Source organism: Falco punctatus (genome assembly GCF_963210335.1).
Source record: "Falco punctatus genome assembly, chromosome: 4".
NCBI classification, from domain to species: domain Eukaryota; kingdom Metazoa; phylum Chordata; class Aves; order Falconiformes; family Falconidae; genus Falco; species Falco punctatus.
Genome location: NC_137583.1, coordinates 10,863,143 through 10,886,810, shown reverse-complemented (window position 1 = coordinate 10,886,810; position 23,668 = coordinate 10,863,143). Strand labels below are relative to the sequence as shown.

The window sequence follows — 23,668 nt, the reverse complement described above, 5'->3', positions numbered from 1 at the left end:
ATTGCCGTCACACCCTGCCTTCACGTTACACCACCAGAAAGATCTGAGCTTCATCTCTTCCTCAGTCACCAGCAACAACAGAAGCATCACTTACAACGAACAAAAAGAATTTTATTGGAACGTATACACACAGGGATAACAGAGGTATCTGAGTAATCAAATATGGAATGTTTAAGAAAGTTAAAATAAATAAGGATACCAAGTTTTGCCAGTGCTAGGTCCAGCACCAATATAAGTAAATGCCCTCTGAACAAGTCTGACTCTGGCAGGACCATCCCTGCAGAGCCTGTAAAGATTCCTACCACCAGAAAGTGGCCAATAATTTTGGAATACAAAGAGTCACAATAGTGCTTTCTACTGATGTGCATTCAACACTGTTTATTCGCTACTTTCGTCTCTTATTTCTTTAATAATATCTATTAAATTCTGAAGTCCAAAAACATAACCCGTATCTTGGCCCTCATGCACCACACTATCTTCTCCATAGTATTTGCAGGTTGTATGGGCAAAGTCTATCATACGGACATCAACAGTACTAGCAGTTGGTTTGTAGGCATATGCTCCTGCTGACTCATCTGAAGACTCCTCTGAAAGGTCCTCTAAGTCCTCTGGGTCTGAGTCGACAGCAACCTCCTGCCTTTCCTTTCCATCATAAATTATCAGCAAGGAGCTCGAATAGAAGCGGTAAGACTCCTGTTTCTCTAGGACAGCCTTGAGTTCAGTCAGTTTTTTAATGACAGATTCAAAGAGTTCCCTGCGCAGGTATTTGCCGTTATGAAAGAACTGGTAAAGTGCTTCTTTAAATCCTTGGACTGAGAGTTTTCTTCCGTGGTATTTGTTCATGAACATTAGCTGGCCAGTGCCTGCCTGGTAGACCTGCATATACAAACACAACACAAGAGAAAAGAAATAGTTACAATTGCTGGTAATACTGACTCAAAGCCAGGGAAAGAGGGAAGACATGCTCCAGAACACTTTTACAAGATGACATACCACATAAAATTGCTCTTGCACAGTTACAGAAACTGCTTACAGCAGATTCAGCAGTGCCTGTGAAACTCGAGGCACGGAGGAAATGGAAAATTCCTTCAGTATAGACTTGAGCTTTTCCACCAGGGATGTAAGAATGAGGAGATTAACTGAGATTAGGAAAGCTGTGGCCAAGATCTCCCAAAGTCAAGCTACAACTTGTACCACTGCCACTCATTCAAGCTCACTACCCGCCTCTGCTCACAGACGTACCAGCTGATTCCCAGAACCCCAAACTAAGAGACTGCAAACACTCCTATATAAAACTAAGGTGTGCCCTATAATCCTCTGTATTTAAAGTCAGAGGTGCTCCTGCAGGAAGATTCCTTCCTACAGGAGAGCAGTCTGTACAACACATGGCTCAATAATACCTAAACATCTGGGTCAAGTAAGGATTGCAGTTGCCTCCAAAGTTCCTCTTGTTTTCCAGCACAGATCTATACTGGAAGGCAAACAAGGAGCAGGCCCCGCTCAAATCCCAGCACGCTGTGGTTAGAAATGCAGCCTCTACACTTCCCTTTCTGCCTTGTGCTTTTCCCCAAAGTTAAACAGTGAACTGAACACCAAATGTGCCAACAGTCATGCTGTGGAACAAGTCCTAGCAAACACTGCTGGCATTCCTGGAATCTACTGGTTGGGAGGAGAGAGGCTTCGGAAAAATCCTCAAATACAAACAAGTTGTTTCCCATTTGTCCCTCTAGGAATACAGAAGCAAGTAAACAAAAAACTGAGGTGAAAGTCCACAGAACTCTACCTCCTTATTTGGCCATGAGACTTACCACATTTATCAAGCCACTTCTCATCTGCACTTTGCAACAAGTCTACTTAAAGCGGTCAAAGATCTGTGGGGCTTTTCAAAGTCTACAAGACAGAAGATTACTTAACATTCTGCCAAATTTCCACATGCTTTATTCAAAATGCATGTACTGGCAGACCCTCCTTTCAGCAGTTTCCTACGCTATCTTGAAACATTAATTGAATCAGTGATTTACTACACAGCTTTGAATTGCTGCTACTGTGCAGGAGACTTTTTATACTCAGAGAATGCACTCACTAATGCGGAACGCGTGCTGCAGACTGCTCTTGCACATGCTGCCACCTTCAACTAGTAAGTGACACTGGAAGGCCTCATTCCCTCACTGAAGGAAAAGTGCAGCAACTCAAGGATAGCGACACATGGGACAACTACGTAAGCCAAAAACCCCACTAACAAAAATGGATGCGAGTCTGTTGCCCTACACATCATCAGTTTTCTTCTCACCTGCATGCCACAAACTCGTACTCCAATAACAGCTGATGTACTCTGCTGACACTTGCGAATCTGATTAGCCTTCTTCTCTTCTGATGCATCATCTCCATGCTGTCGGGTTCCCATCTTAAGGTCCAACACACAGGGTACTTCATATCGAGATGTTAGGTTTTCCAGCAAAATGAATTCTGATTAGTTAAGGAACAATCCACACTATACGGACCACAGGTTTTAAAGCCCTTATCACAGATTTTACAGTGCCACAGTCTTAACTTTACACACACCCCAAACATGCCCAGTGCATAGTAGCCTAGCCTATCATAAAATAGTTACATAAGCTTGGCATAAAGCAGAGGGGATATCCAGCTCCACTTTCACTGGTCTCTAAAAACAGGTGAATTTCCACATTGAACAAAAAAAAAAAGTAACCAGGGTCATACAGAAATATAATCTGGCAGCTGACTTAGAATTATGAAGTACTTCCTGTCTAGCAAGACATTTTTTGTGGAAAAATAAGATTCTGTGTGCTTCGGTTAGCATTCACACACACCCCCCCCCCCCCCCCCAAAAAAAAAACCCACAAAAAACCCCCACAAGTCAGGCATTGTCACAGCACCCTCTGAAACACAGAAATTAAAAAGCACTTCAGAATACAGCACATCTGTAGTAATGCTGCTCCAGAGAGATCACTCTTCTACTTTGGTAATTTAATCATCATCTACAGTGAAACAGTGATGATACTAGCCACGAAATGCTTTCTATCATTTGGAACAGTTTATTAGTCAGAGATGTTCTGGTAATGCATTCACTGAAAGCCCTCAGACAAGAGGAATTTGTTTACCTAAGTACACAGGTATTCATATTTTTGCAGGATGTGTCAGTTGCATCCAACCCTGCACACAGCACTATTTTTTTTTTCCACAAAACACACAGATTGGAGATGTTTGCCTGTGGTTCCACAGCACAAAATCAGTGTGCTTCAGCATTCATGGATTCAGTCACTATTTTTGGTTTCTCATGTTCCAATCCTACATGACAGTTTATTCAGCTTTTATCAAAAAGGCTTATTAAAAGGAGACTACTAGAAGCAGACAACTCCAAGCACTGGAGTATCTCCTATATTTAAGAAGTTCCTGAAAAGGGAAAGATGACCCTAGTTTTTAAAAACACCAATACCAAAACAGTAACAGAAAGTGACAGAACTCTTCTCCTTTGAAAGCTTTCATTAGTAAGCTGTTTTCGTAGAAGAACCCAACCAGTATGTTGTAAAACCCATCTACTAACTAATCTACAGTTAGTATAATAGATTATCTGAATTTCCTAGTAGCCAATAAAGCTACTTTATTACATGCTGTAAAAGCCTGTGTTCTGGAAAGTTCTGTCAATCCCTTCAAAGTAACCAAATAATTCATGGCTTCAGAGAGTCCCTCCGGACTGCAGTTAAGCCTGCTCTGTACTTTATTTGGCATGTCGAAGAAATAAAAAAAGCAGAGCCCTACTCATTCCATTGTTATGAGGTATTTTCAGGAAAGGATACTATATTGATTCCGGTGTTTTGCGTTTTCCTTCATCCGCTGTAACTGCTGCTGGTGACATTTCATGCTCCAAGGATTATGGTGTTTAAACTGTGAACTGACATTTCCTTTTTTCTCTACAGTGTAATACAAGACTTCAGATTTCTTCAGCCACTCAAATTCTTCCTCCAATTTGTGACTAGAAAACAGAATGAAGCAGCAAATGAGAGGACAAGTAGAAAAATAAGCACTTTAAAGGGGTTGTCAGTGGATTTAACTTTACAAACTATGTTGCTTGCCTTCATTAACAGCTAGCACGAGCTTTATTCTGCTCTGTGCAAGAAGACAAGCTGCCCATCAGTAGTATTTCAACCTCTATAAAGCTACTTGTATATTAATATAAATTAGCATATAGCCAAACGTTACAAAACATGTAGTAATTCTACTTCCATACTCCTGACCTTCAATGGATGTAACGCAAGGAGCAGCAATATGCTATAAGATTTATCCTTTGCTAAGGTCACCACTTTTAGCACAATACACCATGGCTCACAGTTTACAGTGGCCACAATTAACATTTCACCTCGTTCATTTGTGTGTCACTAACAGGGATAAAGCAAGATTCCTACAAGAAGTGTGCCATGTGTAGTAACACTGAAATTTCTGTGTGGGGTTTGTTGTTTGTGGTTTTGTTTGTTTGTTCTTTACAACTATTGTGCTTTTGCAGATGAGTTTTGGTTTGGTTTTTTTGTGAATTTGGGGTTGGTGGTCTTTGGTTTTTTTTTTGTTCTGGCATTTGTTTTCGTTCGGTTTTCCCTGGAAGCTTCAAAAATAACATTGAGGAAACCTTTTTCAATTGACCGGTGACAGGGGGAAGAAGAAAAGACTCAACACACTACTGGGCTGAGGACATACTAGTTTCACTACTGAACCTAACTGCACTGAAGAGGTCAGGAAAACCAAAAAGAACAAGCAAAGCAAAGAAAGTTCTGGAGAATTCTCTGGAATTCTAGAGACCAGATGCTCATCTGACAGCAAAAAAATTTACGCTTCAACACTCTGCATCCCAGTTCCCCCCATCAAACTTACCTTTTCATTTTTTCCTCTTTCCTATGCTGTCGGACCCATTCCTTAGATATCTTCTCATTTTCTAACAACATTGTCTTTTTGTTAGTCCATCGCAACAGCTTACTTTTGGGTTCACAGTCAGAATTATCTAAGTTTTCTAAGTTATCATGGTCCCCATTTAATGGATATGCTATTAGACACAAGTTTCCATCTTCATCCTCTTCAAAGCTCACTGACACCACACCTGAAGAGAGAAAGGACACAGACAGCTTTGAATTGCTGAAGTGACAAGGAAGCCTTTTAGAATGCATGATTTTACACTAAAAATATAGCAACTTTTGGGTTTTTTTCTCTTACCCCGGTCCTTAGTTTCTATCTTGCCACAGGACAAACCTCATCTGCCAACCTAACAAATATCAAAAGACCTAGACAAAAGTGACACCTCACAAAAGACAATTTATCATATTGACAAAACAGTGATACAAAAGGTTCTTTTCTCTCTCTGATGCAGTCAAGAATCAAATAATAACAGGACACAATTTCAATCAATAAAAGTTTTTATTAAAACACCTGACTGGTCTGACCCTAAATGAGATTTAGAACATTTGTTAACATCTTGCTGTGAGAAGTGACCTGCACGACCCCCCCCCCCCCCATCAAAAGCTTTCAGTTTTGCATGACAGCAAAGCAAAAAGCACTTATCCAAACAAGATTTGGTTAATAGATTCCCAGGGGAAAGGAAAGATTTGCAAGTAGAGCAAAACAACAAACAAGACATCACATTACAATAGAAACTAGTCCAAAAGCTTCCACTTAGAATCACTATGTTTAATTACACATTTTCTTCTCATTTTTGGAATATATTTTATTGATACTGGGTATGCAGAAATCTTGTAAAATAAGTAACAAAAATGCAATACAAAACAAATTTTTGGTACAGAAACATGGTGAAACTTGAAAGCATTGTTTTTTTCTCAACCTCCCCTCAAGAGTCTCTAGAGTACTGCATTGCATTTTAAGAGCCTTAGTGGAACACTGACAGATGCAGATGCACTCAGTGCTACATTACCAAGTTTCAGTGGTTAATGAAGAAGCCACAATTTCTGAATTGTTTTTAATTTTATTCTTCAGTTCTCTCTCTATTTTCAAATCAATCAGTCTGCACAGTTCTTGCAGCTCATCGCTAGCTAGGGGAGAGGTCTCGGCACTTCTGAGCAGGGCAGGCGGCTCTGAGACCTACAGTAGGCTGGGGCAAGGAGCACAGCTCTGACAGTCCTGCTGCCACAAAGGAAAGGACAACAGGAAAAAAGGGGGGAATTGGCTAGCAAATGGCCTTTGGCTTTATCCTGGAAAAAAAATAAAATCACAGAGATGGACCAAATGAGGCCCATTACCCCTAAATCCCTCCCCACGCTCCCCAAAATGCCATACACACTAGTACAATTCTTCTATTACATTTGGAGAAGTGTCATTCAAAGATCACATTTTCTTTCAGTCCAACAGAACTTGTAGTCTGATGCATCAAAAAGTCTCTGTAAGCGTGCAGGGTGTATTAACTTTGAAACATCTCCTCTGAAGTCTTCTGCCAGTTTCACAAACAGTATGCAAAACTTGATCACCCTTACGGTTGTTAAAATAAATGTGCTTTAAAAAGCAACTCCATTTTAAAAAGTGCTTCAGACATTATCTATTAATCACCAGGCAGCAGTTGACGGAATAGCAAAGAGAATGAAAAGTGTTTCTGTTAACTAGCACAATTCTTAGGAGAACTGGAATTTCCACTCCTACATAACATCTGACTCAGCCTCATCACGGCTACTTGATCCTTGCCTACCTAAATGCCATGAATTTTCATTTCCTTAATGGCAGAAACAACACTGCAAATATTCCACAAGACACCTTACTGACATGTATTTATTGCAATCATGATGAGAGTCAGAGGAGAAATCCAAAACCAAGAGACCACAGCTAAGCTTACACAAAACACTGTCAACCAATCTTACAAAATCCCTGTAAACAAACATGAAACAAGTGGCAAAAAAAAATAATCAGAAATCCACACAAAAAGCAGCAGAGAATCACTGAAAACATTCACAAGCTGTTAGCTACTTACCTGTGCCTAAGGGAGATATATGGGCTATCACCAGCAGAGCTGCTCTACTCTAATGCTGTTAGTCAGCCCAAACACCAACTTGGCAAGCATTTCCACCCTGCATCTCCACAGCCTGCCTCAGACAACATCAAAATACATGAAAAGAAAACCCTAAAATCTCTTCCACACAGAAGAGATTTCAGAGATAACAGAGAGCACAGCACGCTTGTATTTACAGAAAGCCCAACCCCATCCCAAGGTTTGATAACTTACCCTCATATTGCGGAGTGAATTTACGCATTTCTGTTGGGAGAGTCTCATAGAACTGGTGTTCCCTCTGAATAAGGGGTTTACAGATGGTCTTGTCATTAAACCGGAGGACACAGGAGTGTCCTCCAACCTGGTGGACAAAAGGCTCGAGCAGAACTCCCTTGGAATAGTGCTCCACTTCCATAGCTCCAAATGCTGGGCTCATCCTTGTAGCACATTAGACAGAAGAAGGCGACAGTAGTGAAGGCAGTTCAGAGCCAGAAGCCTCCGAGACTTGAAGGTTTATTCCGGTTCACAAGTCTGTTAAGACAAGCACAAGAGAGCGCCGGTCCGTCAGTCCCCCGCACGCTGAGGCCAGGTAAGCAAGGCCGAGCGCCGCCACGGAGCGGAGCGGAGCTGCGCGTGCCGCTCGCTCGACGGAGGCGGCCGACTGCGGGCCGGCGCGAGGCGCAGCCAGGCAGGCACGCCGCGGGCACGCCCCTCAGCGCGCGCAGCCAATGGGAGCCTCCGCGGGGCGGGGCGGACAGCCCCACGGCGCCCTCGCCCGGGTCGCGCATGCGCACCGACGGCACCCGTCAGCGGGCGAGAGGCGGGTAAAACTCCCGGCCCTCTTTGTTGTTGCCGTTTTAATAAAAAAAAAATATTGATGTGAAGTCCCGGCGAGCCCTACTTCAAGTTACGCCTAAAGCCTTCCAGCGTCCGTTCAGAGCCAGACGCATCACCGCTCCCAACGACACACACACACCCCCCACCCGCCACCAAACGTTAGCAGCGAACACCCCAGGCCAGCCCGAAATTTGTAATTAAACCCAAATTTACGATTCCTCCCTTCCAGACAGTGACAGCAATCACAGATACCTGCCGAGGTCCAGCCCGGACATATATTTCACAATATGTCAGATATTTAAGATATTACACAGATGCTAACTTTTCAGCTAAAAACCATAATGCTAATAAGCAATTTTCCAATGACTTATTTTTACGTAAACGCAGCGGATGGCAGGGTGTTGTGCCACCTGCACCCCAAGAAGCTGCCAACCCTGCCCATGACCGCACACTGCTCCGTTCTGCCAGCCCCCAGCTTCACGCAACTTGCACTTCAATATGCAATTAAAGGAGCAAAACTAAAAACCAAAACATGACTGTCCTGGTATCTACCTTCCAGTATTTTTTTTAAGTAGAGTTGCTCTAATTTTAGACTTGAGCTTTAATGATTAACTTTTTGCAGCTAAGAACAGCCTCTTATTTTGTGTGAAGATCATTACACGAACAATAATGCATTTAATTCAAAGAGACTACAAAGTGTTCTAGGTCACAGGTCTATTTTTATTTGTCCTCCTTAGATATTTAGCAGCTTTACATTAACTTGAAAAGCAGAGACCTGCAGGCTTAAAGCAGTGTCACCAACAGAACTACAGACGCCTACAGCATGCCCTGTACATAAGGGCATTAATTAAATTAAACTAAACTGCTTAAAGAAACAACAGATCAATCAACTGAAACCCAGCTCCTGGAATGTTTACCTGCACCTAAGGGTAACAAACAGGTCAATAGAGTTTTGCTCACTACACAGCAGTTAGCTCCCCCCCACTTCTTTCAAAAGCCTTATTTGACAGACTTTTAAAAAAAAGTTTTAACATTTTTCTTTTAAAAAATGTTATTATTTAATCCAGAAAACAAAACTCAGGCCACCTCTGCAAGAGTATGCAAAATTTAATCTTTTACCAGAAACAATACTCTGGCACTCTACACTTTAAGATTAGAGCAAAACCGGTAAGCTTTCCATCTCTATTTGTACTGCTGTTGATTTCCTAGTGGTTTGGGGTTTTTTTTCCATAATGCAGCTACTGCATCCCCAGAGAAGTTCCTCACCTACCTCAACATCAGCAATTTGACAACTTAGAGACATACAGGTAAAATCCTCTCAGTCTCACACCGGACACGAGCCACTTCCAAAAAGCTATCTAACTACATCCAAGCTGAGCAACACCGCGGTGCCCAGACAGTGTGGAAAGCCGCGTACCCCGGTATGACCTCCAGCACCAGGCAGCCCGACCCACCCCGGCAGCTGTCGCCGTCAGATGGCACTGTTAGTGCCTCAGAGTCACGGACCTGCCCGATGGCTCCCCGCAGCACCGCTCACTGCAGGCAGGGCCACGCTGCTCCTCACGTAAGACTCGACTGCAAGTTGACTTACCAGCAGATGTGTAACATACTTCAAGCTTTCACCAAACCCACACTCAGCAAGCCACATTAGGTCCCGAGTAAGCGCTGACTGAGAGTTACTTCCATTTTCTATTAGAGAAATTTTAAGCCTCAGTCTGTGTTTGTCTAATGCACCAGTAATTTTACAAGCCTCAAGAGTTTTCATCAGGACCTCCTAGAGCCAACAATGCCTCCAGTCTGTTGGAATTTCCCAGGAAAAGCCAGAAGAGTGCTGGTTTTCACTGGGCTGCACAGTTAGACATGTACATGATCTTGCGGTGACAGAGCTTTCTTTACCTTGGCACAGCCACTTTTAACAGTGTCACAGTACATCAGCGTTACAAAAGCCACTCTTTCTAAGCCGGCACTGCCATTCGGTGGCAACCTTCCTAATTACCCCGACGTAGAGACACTGATGGGCAGCTGCAGAGATTCAAACTGAGAAAGTACCCCACAACATCCCTTAACCTCAAACACCTAGTTAGTCCTAGTTCTACGGCATCAGAGTTGCATCAGGAGTTAAGTCTTGCAGATGTTTATGCTATAGAAATCACTCTCCAGCAAAAAGCACCTCCAACACAAATAACGCACACCTTGTTTACCCAGCACATCTTCAGGGAGCTCATTAGCACCAGCTCAACTTGTTTACTTTCATATATATGCCCAAGTGGTCTGGACAAAACTTGCACATGGCACACCACATTCATTCTGCAACGAATTGCCAAGCACAGAATTGGACAGGACTACTCATGCTACTTCACTGTTTCCTGAAAAAGTAACATCTGGCAGCACATCACACAGTGTAACTTCCCATTCGAGGGACAAAGCAGCAAGGTTTTTTTATAGCATATCAGTTATGAAATATTTAGGCAGGGCTGGTTTGGTTGTTGGGTTGGGTTGTTGGTTGGTTTTTTTTTGTTTGTGCATTTTGGATTTCACCCCCCCCCCAAGGATATGTTAAAATTATCTATACATAGTCAAACACCGTGTACCAGGTCTGCATGAGCACAAGGTAAATGTGAATCTACCAGAGACAAAGATGTAAACTCACACAAGTAAAGATGAGTTTACTGTGCCTGTATTAGTAAGCTCTCCTTCTGTTTTTATCTTCCAAAACACAGTGCAACTCCCATATATTGTTTCCACTACAAGACGTTTGCAGTATGTGCCCCTGCTGAATAAAAATTGTACTAATAGAGCTATGCAGTATAAACCTATATGCAAGGACTACTGAACAGTGTCAGCAATGAGTTCCTTGCTATAAAGACTTTAACCAAGCTCCTTAATTGCACAAAGCGATTTACTGACTTCTTATAAGCCTGTAACGCATGTATGATTTGAACAGAGCAATAGTGCTCAAAGCGGCAGCAGCAAGCCCGCACAATCTTGTCCATATTTTAGATTTTATGAATCCAGAGGTTTTAGTGTGCTCTTTGAACAACTAATATATTTTAACCTTTCAAGATAAGAAGCATTGCTTACCTCAAATTCAGTTTGTTTTCATCCAAAATTGTTTTCATTCATTTGCAAAAAAACTTCGAGTAAGATCTTTAGGTTTTTTTCCTGCTGCATGCTCTAACACTACCACTACAAATAATCAGAATTTGTTTGTCATTTTGGCTCTACTTCATATAGGGAATCTTGTCAATCAGATTAACAACAGAACCTGCAGAACAATTGCAATGCCAATCAGAAATACTTACAAATGAAGCAGTGCAAAGCATCTTACTTCCATAAACAACCTCACAAACATGTTAAATTGATTGCACTTCCTTCAAAATAAAAACTTTGAGCGAAGACCAACAGCTTCAAGTGACAACAATGTTGACCAGCAAAAGCACAATATAGTTCTTCACTGCCTTTCCTCTGATTCCACACTCTGTTTTCAATGCTCTTTGGGCAAGAAAGAGCACAAAACAGCTGGTTTTAGGCAATTTTCCCAGATACCAAATGCAGGCTCAGCGTAGTACCCTGCCCTTTTCCTTCTATGTGCTTTTAAGCGCCTTTGGCTAAGATCTTTTGTTCAAAGGACACATAAGCCAAAAAAAGCAGATGTACTATTCCTTCACGTGTCAAGCATTTAAGAGAAATCTGACATAACTTGAAGGAAGCAAATAAAAACTTGCCTAGACACAATAACAATAGCTTGAGCAATGTCATTGCAGTAAGCAGCAAAGGATGTTTAAAACCCAAATATCGAAAACAGAAGACATATACACATCTTATTCTCAATCATCTGTGACAATGACCACTGAAAGAATACGGCAATGAACTCATGTTTTCAGGCTTTGAATATTAATCTCAGTTGACAGCATTCTTTGGAAGGTATTTCATGTCATTACAGATACTCGACTTAGTCCCGTACATAACTGCACTAACAAACACATCCTCTGGAAAGCACAGCTCTCAATTATGCAGCAGTTCCTTCCTTCATAACAATCTCAAAAATAACACCTCTTCCCAAAACTTTGTAATAGCAGAGTTGCCCTCCTAAGCAGTCTGTTAAAACCTGGTTTCTCTCAAGTGCCAACTTTTTACTTCGGGTGATATCTGCAGATCCAAATAGCTGTAAGTCAGCTTTACAGTGACAGAAATAGCAAGGCAGCAAAGCTTTCTGCCTGTCCTTTTCTCAGTTCACTGGGTAACACAAAGAAGGAAGCTGACCGGGTAGCTACCTTCAGAGCAGAGCTGCTGTAGGACGCTGTAACCCCACTGAACCAGACAAAACTAAGCTTCTTCCCAAGGTTCCAAGGAAACAGAAATGGCACAGCCAGCAAACAAGCAAAAAAAAAAAAATACAGGTGTTATTAGTGACCCATTAGAGAAGCCAAAGAGAAAGCTGCTTCAACTCAAAGAATACTCAGGAAGAAATGAGTACCAGCTGAGAAAGGACATGGGAAAATGCAACTATCATGTGGAAAGTGTACAGTAGGTTTGTGTGCACCCATTGTTTCGTGCACAAAACCAAAAAGCTACGTACCTACCTCAGGTCTGAGTTGGTAAGCCCTTACAATGCTCAAAGAGAAAGGCCCCTCACAACTAAAGCAGAAGAAACACACTTTAAGAACCTACAATACACTTAGCAAACAGGAATAGTTACAGGAATTTTACAAGTCCTTATGCCACCAAACTACATATTCCAAGTATTCTGCTTGTTTACAAATAGCAAGGTACATTCCTTGAATCAAAGAACACAAGATACAAACACCAGAGTATTAAAAACCTTAGATATGTTAAACATGCTCAGACTCAAAGTTCTTGCACAACTTGTGATTCATTTTGATGAAAACCAATACCATTCCTCTACACATAACACTATTTTATTAGCAAATTTGCCTAGTCTAACACTGGTAAGAAAGTGCTTCTAACATTCCCTTTAGTTGTACTTGGCCCAGGAATTGAAGTTACTCTGTCTGATGTGTTCTGCTCCAGATTAGAATGGAGATACTCAAATCCTCTAGCATTCAGTCAGCTGCCTTAAAATGTAATTTTATATTTCTGATTCTGTTTTAAAGATTAACTGCATGTACATTAGGGAGCAAACCCTCTATAATACATGTTTTCATTCTTAATGGAAAAAAAGACCTCTGCATTCATCAGAAATGTTAATAAATTCCTAGCTGTCAAGATTTACTGTACCTCTAAATACAAAGCAAGTCCCACACCAGGATGGCTTTTGAAGCCTTTTGTATCTTCAATAGTAACAATATAACCAAGTTTAAGCAATAAAAGCTACAACTTTGAACTTTTATCCCATTAGGGTTGAAATGCAGAGCCTGCATAATGATGTGCTCATATGAATCCTATGGTTTTGGGAAAAGCCTTAATAACAGCCTTAACTATTCTGCATGATTACAGGAAGCAAATACTTATTCTGGTACTTAGTTTTAAATAAAAAGTTTATCTTCAATACAAGCATGCATCGACATTGTCAATTCTCAGATTTATTTTTTTTTGTTCTAAAAAACCAGAACACTGTCCCCTAAACAGCAAGCAATGCAAATTTAATACAGCAGACTTAATATCCTTCAACTTCACGGGGGAAGAGGAGCAGTGCCACAGTAACAAGTGTGTACATGGGGTGGAAGACATGACAGGTGAACATGTTGCTTTTTAGCTGGCATTTTCTGTTTTCTCTAAATGCAAGAAGAAAACATGACACAAGGCAGCAACATGCTGTAGGTCTTTGCAACATTTGCTAACATATTTGGCTACTGTCTGGAAACACCCAGACCTCTAAGATACTTCAGAAAACCACTCCATTGCGCTTACTTTAAAGGACTAGAGTGAGGGGAAAAAAACCCCTCCTTCTTCATTAAGTAGAACTTTAAACCCAAGTGGCTGTGATAGCAAAAAAAAGATGCTGAGCTGTAAATTTCTATGCAAGTAAGGTTACTTAAGCTCTTCTGCAGCAAGTCAATCAATGTAACAATCATCAAGTTATCTCCACATGACTTAGTGCTCAAAGATGAGTAAGCAAGAGGTTTTGTAAAAATACTCAGCAGGAACACTTGCAAATCCAAGAGTAAAATACAACTCCTCCACACCTACATACTGAGACTACATATGTATTCCATTTCCAAGCAGAAATACTTTTGCTATAGCCCTCACTGATAAATCATGAGGGCTATGGGAGTCAGGCACTATAGTGATGAGTCTATCGTAACCACCTACAGATACAAAAAGCCAAAAAAAAGAGAAAATTCTGCTGCTTCTTCAACATAGGGTGCTTGGACTAGACCAGTAAAAGAAACCACCTTTTTGTTAGACTCACTGATATAATCTAATTTTTTTTCTTTTTTTTTTTTTTTAATCTGTCCATATTAAATAGCTGGTAACTGCAGCACCACATTGCTGTAGTTTGGAAAAATAAAGGAACTCCTCCAGATAAAAGGAAAAAAAAATCCTTTAGTTAATCACACAAAAAGGGCTGAATCTAGGAACCCAGAATTATACATGAACTCATATATAAACTTTCTACAAGCTATGTTTGCAAAACCCTTTGGAATCATGACAGAGCTAACTGGATAGCAGTCTTGGCCCATCAAGGTAGAAAGCTAATCATATACTTAACATTAGGCCACAAACAAAAGATTCCCACCAAAAAAGAATGGATGCTTAATTATTGGGTGGAAAGTATCTATTCATTAGTTCAATATATTAAAGCAGCATCCCTTTCCCTCCTCCATACAAATTAGAGGTACTCCCTGTATCAAGTTATATACATTTTTCCTGCTGTATTACTGGAAGAACTTAACAATAAAATTGAGTAACAACCACTGGCATTAGATCTCAAGAAAATTCTATGCGCTATGTCAGAGCTCACCTATCACTGGCACATGACAAGCCAAACAGCTAAAATAGTATTTAGTTTTAAAAAAACATGTTCCAACATCTTTGTAAATGTTTTAAGTTTAACCTACCTTCAAGAAACACTAAATAATTTTAAAATCTCTAGGCAGTTTAAAACTGCAGAAAAACATCCTGAAATGGCTTAGGTTCTTCTGAGGACCTCATGCCAGTTATGTCACACCTAAAGGTACTAATCCTCTAGATCTTTTTTCCCCCCTCCACTGAAAGAAGTGTGAGGACAGTCCAACACTGGCTGTAACAGTAAAGTGTTACTCCCAAGTGCTGCATTCAAGATCCTGTTCTGCTATGAACTTCTGAAGGGGGTAAAGCCAGCACCCTTAAGAGTTTGTTGGGTTTTTTTTATAGTCAGAGAATTCTGACTATAGTATAGAAATGAAAAATGATGCATTGCAATGTTGAAAAATTTATACAAAGACACACTCTTTCAGCACAAAACATTTTTCTAAACTAGCAACATATTTATGCTGTCTCCTTTTATTCTCTGAACATGGAGTTCTAGTTTTGCTTTCCTCTAAATATAACCCAAACACAGCAGTAGTCACTATGAGAAATGAACACTGCCACACAGGTTAAGACATGTATTTACACCTGTAAATTTAACACCACAGCTGCAGAGCCACCTCCTGCAGCAAATACCAAAAAGGCTTTTGAATACAACCTTAACAAATGAAACTAAGAATTACAGAACATTAAGCATAACATATTAAGGCAGCAAACAAAAAAAATTCTGAAGTTGCATAATGTTCTATTATTGTTCTTCATGCACTATCATCATTCCCATTTTCCTTCAACCAGCTCTGTATTACTAGGAGAAAACTAGCTCCTCAATCCTTCTGTCTGGGAAAGCAAGACAAGTACCCAAGGCAGTCTCAAAGCTTCTAGCTCTTGGTTAAGAGAAGTATACACAGCAGCCCCTCAGCTGCAATTTCTTAAACCTCAGTACAACTAACATTTCAAGATCCCCAAGAGCAACAGCTTTCAGCTTTCCCCACACCGTTTGTAATCTGTAATCTTAACCACATACACCAAGCTCTGGAGAAATGCCGGAGTGTTATCTCTCAAGTAAAGCTATTTTATCTCCCCAGAACAAAAAGCTAAGTTACAGGTTACTAAGCACGTTCATCCAGAAAAAGAGTATGCAATTCTGACCCATGCAGTTTTTTCAGGGATTGTGTAATTTAAGAACTAGCCTCTTTTCCAAGTAAAAATGCCATGGAAACTAAGAAACCTGAACCACCAAAACTAAGCTACTTAAAACTACCTATTTAAAAACTGATCCATCTTAAAACAGTATTCTGGCACCAGCAGCTAAAACCACCAGTTGCTATAAAAAGACAATACTGCCCTTTGTCATGGAGAAACCAAAATAGCATTCAGCCTTTAATCTTCTGAAAATATGACAGCAAGAGCTACATTGTGCTGATTACACACATGGAAGTGTTATTCAAGATACGAAAAACTCCAGAAATTCCAGCATTAAGATTAAAGTAAGTCCAAGGCTATGCCTTTCTCCTTACTATGAATTTAGCAGTCTGGGAACTGTATTTCTAACACTCAATAAAAGAATATTGTGTCTTTGTGACCGGCCCTTTGAGTTGTGACCAATTTACCACATCTGAGAAGTTGCTCAAGAGGACCACTGTCCAGTCCTGCTCAAAGATCCCATTCACTTAACTATTCAAAGATTTTTCTCTGTACTCCCTTCAGAAATCCTGATCCCTAATACTTTTTAAACCCAAGTACTAGCAGCTCACAGGACATAACTGTCAAATTTAAGATAAGATGCCCAAATCCTACAAACCAGTCCAACTCCTTGAGCAAAAATTTCCAGAAAGCACAAAGCAAGCATCATTTATAAATAAACTATTACAGGAAGAATGGTGGCCAGAATACAATTATGCTTCATGCATCCCATTTATGTGTATATTCGTCTTTAACATCAACATACTTCAAATGAAAAAGTTTATCTTTTTTTGCAGAAAAAGGTCAAAAAGTACCTCAGGAGGCAGACAGACTTGAAACGCCCACACACATTTTTAACAGTAATTCTTCAAGTGTATGTTCCAAGACACCACACTTCTGAAATTATGAAGGATGGAGTTTTTGCTCCAGAACAGCTCAGGTTGGTGAAATACATTTAACATTATCTTTTTATATTGTATTGATGTTTCAAAACATTTCAAACTACTGAAAATGCATCTCAAATCTGATAACACAACCCAGACGTGCACCTTAAACATCATTTCAAGCAGTTTCTCCCTAGTAAAAGGGACAAGGACACCTGCATGGTACTTCAAAAATGCTTTTTTAAAAAAAATAATTTATGTATTACATGTTTCATTGATCTCATAGTACACCATCTGAGCCAATTACAGGCTCACTGTAATAATCACTGTCAAAGAATTAATACATTTTAATCTCACACAGTTTACATATTCAAACAGCAGTGCAAAACCACCTGAAAAAAAAACTTACCAATTTCAGTAACCTATAAAGGAAGCTTTTGCAAGAGCTTGGCTGTATTGGTCTCATTCCCCCCACAAGCTGAAATACATTTAATGATGCAAAAGAGCTAGCCAGTTTTATTAGCCCAGGTAATGTGACACAACTATAGCAAGTCTTATTCCCTTAAAATACATCTGTTGCTTTACAGGCAATTTTTATGGCAGTCAGTGACCATTTAGCACAAGCAAGTGTGGTTTGCACAACTGTTTTCAACGAGAAGCCATCACTAACCAAAAAGGGAAGGCTCAGACGGGATGACTGCCAGAAACCTATTTTCCTCTTAAAAAACCCTGCAATATAGCATCACCATCCGCACTGTGCTCATGTTCCAATTACGTATTTCTAAAAAAGCCAGCATACTGTCAGGAAAAAAAAATAAATTCAAAAAGTCAAGCTTATGAAAGACCATTTTATTTTTTGGAAGTGAACTACTGATGTTAAATCATTATTTGCACTTTAGAAGAAATCACCATTCAGCATTTACGTTTAAATACATGAAAGGTTTTGTTTCAACAGAACTGTATCAGTCCTCTCACTATACAACTCACTGCACTTCCATCAGCACTTACTTCACTTAACCCTCATCCTTGAGGGACTACTTATTTCCATGAATTCTGAAGTGATTCTCCAAAACATTTTGTTCTCTCCCCATCTAGAAGTATACCCTTAACTTTAATACTCAGATGTCTCTTCAGAAAATTGACTGCTTCTATTAAGTCAGATCCAAATTTTTTCCTAAATTAGCTGGAACAGATTCCCAGTTACAATGCTAGCTGTGTCAGTATGAACACCTCCACCCATCAATTTAACCTCACAATCCCAGTTAAACTGAATCAACCATTTGAAAGAGCTAACACCTCAGAGACATCAAGATAATGTCTATCATGTCAGCAGTTTCATTTCTCAACTTTGTAACAAGGAACTACACTAATCTAATTGATGTCACCATGAAAAAAAAAAAAATCAATTGCCATGACATTGCCCCCATATATCTAAAACACAAGGCAGATAAATTACTGTTCTTCTGGAAAAAGATATGAAAAAGGAAAAGAGCAAATGTTAAAAGAAAGAGGTCATCTTCAATAAGCATGAAATCAGGCAGCACCCACAATTCCTGATAAGGTTTAAGGCACTGTAGAGAATTTCTGCATCACAGCACTGCATAGCTATTTGAGTATGCTCAAAGCCCTCTGCTCCAAGAAAATAAAATCGATGTTTTTGCTGTGCTCACTCTAGTGCAGATACTGACATAAACCCCCCAAAACCCTTGCTGCTTCTAAGTCTGATTTTCTGAGGAAAAATAGCTACAAATAATTGTACCTTCTGCCCTTGATCTTCTCCATTATAAATCTCAACAACCTGAGGCATACGTAACCATTTCAGCAAGCCATCCAAATTTATTTTTTTCCCCCCAGATTCCTTCCAACTTTTCAGATGTCAACACAGCAGGCTAAAAAACAGGGACCAAGATAAGCAGTACAGTTGAAAGGCTACTGCATGAATTCAGTACTTTCCTGCTCTGTTTCAGCTATTAACTGGCTGATGAGCACATACACAGCTCCAAACCAGCCACCACCTGTGGGGTCTCTTGCCCAACCAGTCGTCACAGCACATGCACAGGGTCTGTCTTCATAAAGGAAGACTCTCAGTACTCAACACCATTTTACAAGCAAGCCTTTCTTTTTACAGTAAAATAATGCAAAACTGGGCACTAACCAGCCATCTCCAATAGACAATCCTCCATATGCACCAGCAATCCAGACACTGGGTCGTCAAAGACTGCAGGTTAAATATCTGATAACCAGAGAGCGAAGAGAGTACTTTCTGTACCTATTACAAAGGTTATTCTTTGTAATTACCTTATTCTAACACAGCCCATCTTTCTGCAACACCATCAGGACTTGAAAGACTTAGTGCTACACAAGTCAAGTAGTTGCAAAAGATTTCAGTGACAATTTCAAGCTCCTAAACACTCAGTTAAACACAACCAATGTTAGACCTTCATTTGACCAAGCAATTTTGCTTCCATTATGTCTTCCAGTATTTCAGACTCTGCAGGAGGAGAAATTTCTAGCTACTTACAGCATGTTACTGTGTCGTACAGCTTTGTAAAAAGGGGGGGTGGGTGGGGAAGAAAGAATTATTTTGAAAGAAAATAGTTACTTTGAAAGGCCCAAAATAACATTCTAATAAGGTATTTCTGACAAAAGCTATAGAAATGCACAACTGCAGTTATACCTCAAAACTCTAAAATGGAGCCTCTTAATACTTCAAAGCTATTCCTGTATTGTTTCAAAGATACAATAACCTTGGGCAAGACAGAAAGCCAGATAAAAGAATTAGCAAGAGGAAAAATCCTCTCCCCGCAATGGAAAATTTTCATCTCTTCAAGCAAGGCACGGAGATGCTGAGCCGGACCTGCGTTGCCTGGAGACCAACCGCAGCTTCTTGCCAACAGGGACGAGCTAAGCATCAGCAAATTCAACAACTGATAAGTGGATGAACTGAATAAGAGGCAGTAAGGTTTTTCCACACGCCATCGTAAAAACCTGACAGCTTTCAGATAATGGTTCTAGCCCAAGCTCACGAGATACACAAGAATTGTTTTGAATGTACAATGTCAGCCTAATAAAACTTCAAACTCCACTGTACTGTGCACTTACCTCCACACTTCTGGATAAATCTAGACCAGTAGAATGCATTCAAGTCAATTTTTTTAGTCACAACTCAATTCTGCCCTTTCAATCTTTTGATACAGGATCTGAACTTTTGGAATACATTCCTACCCATTAAACAAGTTCTGTGTTTAAGCATTAGTGCAGAAATATTAAGGAAACCAATGAAATGTATCAAAAAGGAAGAGGCTACACCTTGGCTTAGCATTAAAAACCACATTAAACAATGCTTCACTTCAAAACCCCTGCCCCTAGCCTTCCCCACCCAAAGCACAGCTCCCTGGGGGCAGGACAGCATCAAAAGCATTACCAAGGAGATACTTGTTTTGCCTATTCTGGATCTGGAACTGCTCCTGACCTTGGGCAGGCACTGACTTGGGCTGCAGGAGCAGCACTCCTGACCACCTAGAGAAAACACTTCAGCTGTCTCCCAATTTCCAAACACCATCAGATAAGAATTGTTGAAAGTAACCGACATTTAATACCAGTTACTCCAGAATTTCCCTAGACTTTATCTAACCCAATTCACTGAAAGTATTCAGACAGTAAAGAATTACAGACTTTTAAGAGTGACTTCTATTTAATTTATCTCTTTAGATACAATATCCTTGTGGAATTTATGTCCCTAGTGAGGTATGTCTTCCACCATCAACCTGACAGCATAAGCTTCTCTGCCTCCACCTATTCCTAAACCAAAAGGGCAGACATGTCCTTAGCACCACAGCCAACAGATAAGACACTCCTAGTGCCTCAAGATTCACATCCTTCTACTCTTCAAAAGGAAAAACATCCTTGAAATACCCTCTGACACTCTCCAGCTGATCAGAGAACAACTAAAGCATGACCATACCAGTGACCTGGCCAGAAGCCCACCCACTGACAGGCAGCAAAGAGTTTCTTTAACATCTTTTCTCATCCTATTTTTTCAAAATGACATGCCTGACAAATCTGAATCTTTCCCCACCAGTTGCTTGCAAGGAAGAAATTTTGAGGGCACAAGGCCCAGCATTCATATGACTGACCACTATCCAGTTTTACAGCTCCTTCCCAAGTTACCATACGATTATGATGGTTCTGTTCTGATCTACCTTTCCTCAAAAAGAAGCAGCAACACGAAGCTTACATTACTTGTTATGACCAAAATACCACAGACAAGATAAGAGATTATTATTTCAGAAAGGTGTCAACAGAAAAGGTAGGAAAACAACTTTTAAATTAAATCAATTAATATAAATTTTGGAAGCTACCTGGTCAAGTTTAAGGTCTGAAATGTCTACAAACTAGTATATATGAATGGCTACAATCCTTCCCTGAAATCCTTCCCATGATCCTTAACCAGGAGACACTTCTGAGCACTTAATATTACTATTTTTGAAGAATTTTTCCTGAATTCTGGCAGTTAAATCATTGGATTCTTCCCCATTCAGTAATATACTTTAACCAAGAAAAAATTATAATAACAAGCTGAAAGATTCTAAATAGGCCAAATGTAAACAAATTAATCAGTCCATTTTAAAAATACACATTTGTGTGTGTAGGCACATATATATAGAAACCCAGTTTCCATTCCTTAATGTTATCGTAAGTCCTGAAAATATGCAAATTAATTTCAATTTAAGAACAATTTCACATTTTACAAGTAGCTTTTCTTATATAAGCAAAGTTATGAACAAACATGCAAATTCTTGGATGCTTAAGAGCCAAAATAACCCTGACCTAGAGCATCAATACTGTTATGGTCTTACTTCAGCCTTCTGTTGAGTAACAACCAATAACACACTGACTGAAAAGTTAAAAACAAGCTTACGTTAGCTTTAACGCTCCAGAAGTAAATATTAAAGCAAGATTCCAATGTAACAATATTTGACACAGAACTGCCCCCTTAGATGTGCATGAGTCTAAAAAAAAAAAATCACATGGGCACTGGATGCATTTCTGGAATACCTGAGTATATGCGACACTGTGTCAAAAAATTAGAAAGACAGGCTAGAAGTAGAGGGTAATTAAATTCCAGCATACACTAGGAAAGATACTGGTGTTAAACACACATACCTTTCACGGCAGAATTAAGGCCAAGGACATATCAGGATGTAACTACCAACAGGCTGTTATTCTATCAACAACAATAATATTTATTTTCTTAAGCTGAATGCCGACTTCCAAACTCTGAACCGTGTTTTTAAGAGCCTAAGGGCCCCAAGCCACATTATGTATTACAAACCTGTGATGCTCAAACCAGCTCATAACAAGACAGTACCCACTATTTCCGTTTTACACATAAAAAAAGGGGTATTCGTGAGCAGCGCGTCCAATTATGCAACGCATCCCGAAGCACCCTTTTTTGATTTTGTAATATTACCGAGTGTAGGAAACGCTCGTCCAACCTGCGGCACATGCCTCACCCAGGCAAAACGGAAAACCGACGTCCTATGATTCAGGCAGATGAGAACTGCTGAGTAACAGCAAGGGGCGACAACCAGCGCCGGGGTCACCCACCCACGTAAGACCGCACAACCGCGGCCCCCCCGCTACCGACAGCCCCCCGCCCGGCAGCCCCCACCGCCGCCCCGCAGGGGGGGCGAGGCGGGGCAAGAAGCCGGTACGGTGTGTGAGCGGGGAAGCTCCGTGAGCGCTCTGCCCGTCCTCTCCATCCCACCCTCTCCATCTCCATCCCGGACCGAACGCGCATTCCCGGGGGCGATGCTAGGCCAGAACCCTGCTCCCTCTCCCCCGGGGAGGAAACCAGGGCAGTGCTCCCCCACTTCCCGGGCAACGTCCCTCCCCCTGCCGCCGCCACCCGCCCGCGGCTGCCGCCGAGCATCCCTAGCGGGAAGCCGGGCAGCCGCCTCCCCCCCCACATCCCTCAGGCCAGGCACCGGCCTCCCACGACGGGCGGGGCTGGGGCCTGCAGAGGCAGGGCTCCGCCGCACCTTACACGCCAGCGGCAGCCCCCGGCCACCTCCTCAGAGGCAGCTGCCGCGGGGGAGAGGAGGACCAGCGGCAGGCTCGCCGAGCGCCCGCAGCGCCGAGGGGGCGGGCCGGCCGGCCCAGGAGAGCGGCGGAACGCGCCCGTTACCTGGTGTCAGGCCGGCAGCGGCTTCGCCTCTTTTGTTCCTCAGACGTCAAAATGGCGGCACGGCGCGTGGCCGGCCCTCCCCCACCCCACGGGCCCCGCCCTCCCGCCCGCCTCCCTATTGGCTCGGGCCGCACAGCCGCGTGCTGATTGGGCGGTCGCCAGCGCCGCTGTTGCTAGGGGAGCCGCAGCGGGCGCGGGGCAGGGGTGCGGGCTGCGCGCGGCCCCTCAGGGCCTACGCGGCGTCGCTTCGCAGCCCGGCCGGTCTGTGCCCCTTCCGCGGCAGCAGCGGGCTGGCCTGCTCCATCGGGCCCGGGCCTGGGCCAGCAGCCCCTCCGTGGCTCCCAGCTGCTGCTCGGGTCCTGCCTCGGTTTTGCGAGACAAACACAGGGCATTACCCTGCCCTGCGCTTGGTGCCGGCCCTGTGGGCATGGGCACGCTGCCATTCCTCTCCCTGTGCCCTGGCAATCTTTGGGGTCACCCCGGGACCCGCAGCAGCCCTAGGTTGGGGTCTCATCAGTTTGTCTCAGGGCCTGCTTGGGTTTTTTATCTGCGTTCGTGTGTGAGATGTACAGTTAAGTTTGGCTGTGGCCGCTGCCTGCCGGGGCGCCCCAG

General features: G+C 41.8%; 1 protein-coding gene across 3 annotated transcripts; it reads right to left on the bottom strand.

Moving 5' to 3' along the window:
- Positions 1–90: 90 nt before the first annotated feature.
- IP6K2 (inositol hexakisphosphate kinase 2) lies at positions 91–23,163 on the bottom strand. 3 transcript variants are annotated; one of them, XM_080385279.1, is made up of 6 exons: positions 23,057–23,163; positions 7,226–7,522; positions 4,882–5,104; positions 3,816–3,991; positions 2,291–2,466; positions 91–876 (listed from the first exon to the last, which is right to left on the bottom strand). In XM_080385279.1, exons 2-6 carry the CDS (start codon positions 7,425–7,427, stop codon positions 379–381), a joined length of 1,275 nt encoding a protein of 424 aa, XP_080241405.1. In that variant the 5' UTR covers positions 7,428–7,522; positions 23,057–23,163; the 3' UTR covers positions 91–378. The 3 variants fall into 3 exon arrangements, with proteins under 3 accessions (XP_080241405.1, XP_080241407.1, XP_080241406.1); XM_080385281.1 differs by lacking the exon at positions 23,057–23,163 and adding an exon at positions 22,911–23,036; XM_080385280.1 differs by lacking the exon at positions 23,057–23,163 and adding an exon at positions 22,340–22,361.
- Between the last annotated feature and the right edge of the window lie 505 nt (positions 23,164–23,668).

Excerpts from the sequence above, each read along its gene's own strand:
- IP6K2 (XM_080385279.1), bottom strand. The coding sequence starts at position 7,427 with ATGAGCCCAGCATTTGGAGCTATGGAAGTGGAGCACTATTCCAAGGGA. Across the intron at positions 3,992-4,881 it reads AAAGAGGAAAAAATGAAAAG|TCACAAATTGGAGGAAGAAT; the intron begins GTAAGTTTGATG and ends TCTGTTTTCTAG. Across the intron at positions 877-2,290 it reads TACGAGTTTGTGGCATGCAG|GTCTACCAGGCAGGCACTGG; the intron begins GTGAGAAGAAAA and ends TTGTATATGCAG.